Raw genomic sequence first — 802 nt, forward strand, 5'->3', positions numbered from 1 at the left:
CCCCAGGACCCGGTGCCCCCTCAACCCCCAGGACCCGGTGTCCCCTCAACCCCAGGACCCGGTGTCCCCTCAACCCCCAGGACCCGGTGCCCCCTCAAGCCCCAGGACCTGGTTCCTCCTCAAGCCCCAGCACCTGGTACCCCTCAACCCCTCAGGACCGGGCGTCCCTCACTCCCCAGGGCCCCTCACACCCCAGAACCCTGGGCCTCCTCACCCCCAGCACCTGGTGCTCCCTCAAGCCCTTGGACCCGGGGCCCCCTCACCCACCCAGGCCCCAGCACCCCCTCACCTCCCAGAGTCCCCTCACCCCCAGGACCCGGCCGCCGCCACAAGCACTCTCGCGCCCGCAATCCCCTTGGGTGCCAGCCCTCGCACCTGGCGCATCTGGGCCTCTGCGGCGCCGCCCTCCTGCCGCCGCAGCTGCTCCCGGAAGCGCGACACCTGCTCCAGCAGCGCGTCCACCAGGGACGGCGCGGCGTCGCCCTCCAGCGCGGCGAGGCGGGCGCGAAGGCGCGCGATGAGGGCGTCGCGGGCGGCCAGCTGGTCCTGCAGGCGCCGCAGCCGCTGCCCCGCCTCGTGGTACAGGCCGCAGAGCGTGGCGGCTGCGCGCGGGCCCCCTTCCCAGCCGCCCGACCCCGGGTCCCCGGACATGGCTGTGTGCCTGCCCGGGAGGCCGCGCGGCCGCCGGCAGCTTCCGCGCCCAGGCCTCGCCGACTGCCGCCCTTCCCGGAACTTTCCCCGCTGCTCCCCGCCCACCCCCGACAGTCCGGCCCCGCCCACCCCCGACAGTCCGGCCCCGCCC

At 76.4% G+C, this 802-nt stretch overlaps 1 protein-coding gene across 2 annotated transcripts in view; it reads right to left on the minus strand.

The window, feature by feature from the left end:
- The window catches only part of TNIP2 (TNFAIP3 interacting protein 2), a 14834-nt gene extending 14096 nt beyond the window's left edge, over positions 1–738 (minus strand). For both annotated transcript variants that reach the window (XM_032253972.1, XM_032253970.1), the window contains exon 1: positions 376–738. In XM_032253972.1, coding sequence (XP_032109863.1) covers positions 376–651 — 276 coding nt within the window. In that variant the 5' untranslated portion in view covers positions 652–738. The remainder of the gene's footprint in view (positions 1–375) is intronic.
- Positions 739–802: the final 64 nt, after the last annotated feature.

Source organism: Sapajus apella, unplaced genomic scaffold (assembly GCF_009761245.1).
Source record: "Sapajus apella isolate SASKATOON/1434 unplaced genomic scaffold, GSC_monkey_1.0 scaffold85, whole genome shotgun sequence".
Classification (NCBI taxonomy): Eukaryota; Metazoa; Chordata; class Mammalia; order Primates; family Cebidae; genus Sapajus; species Sapajus apella.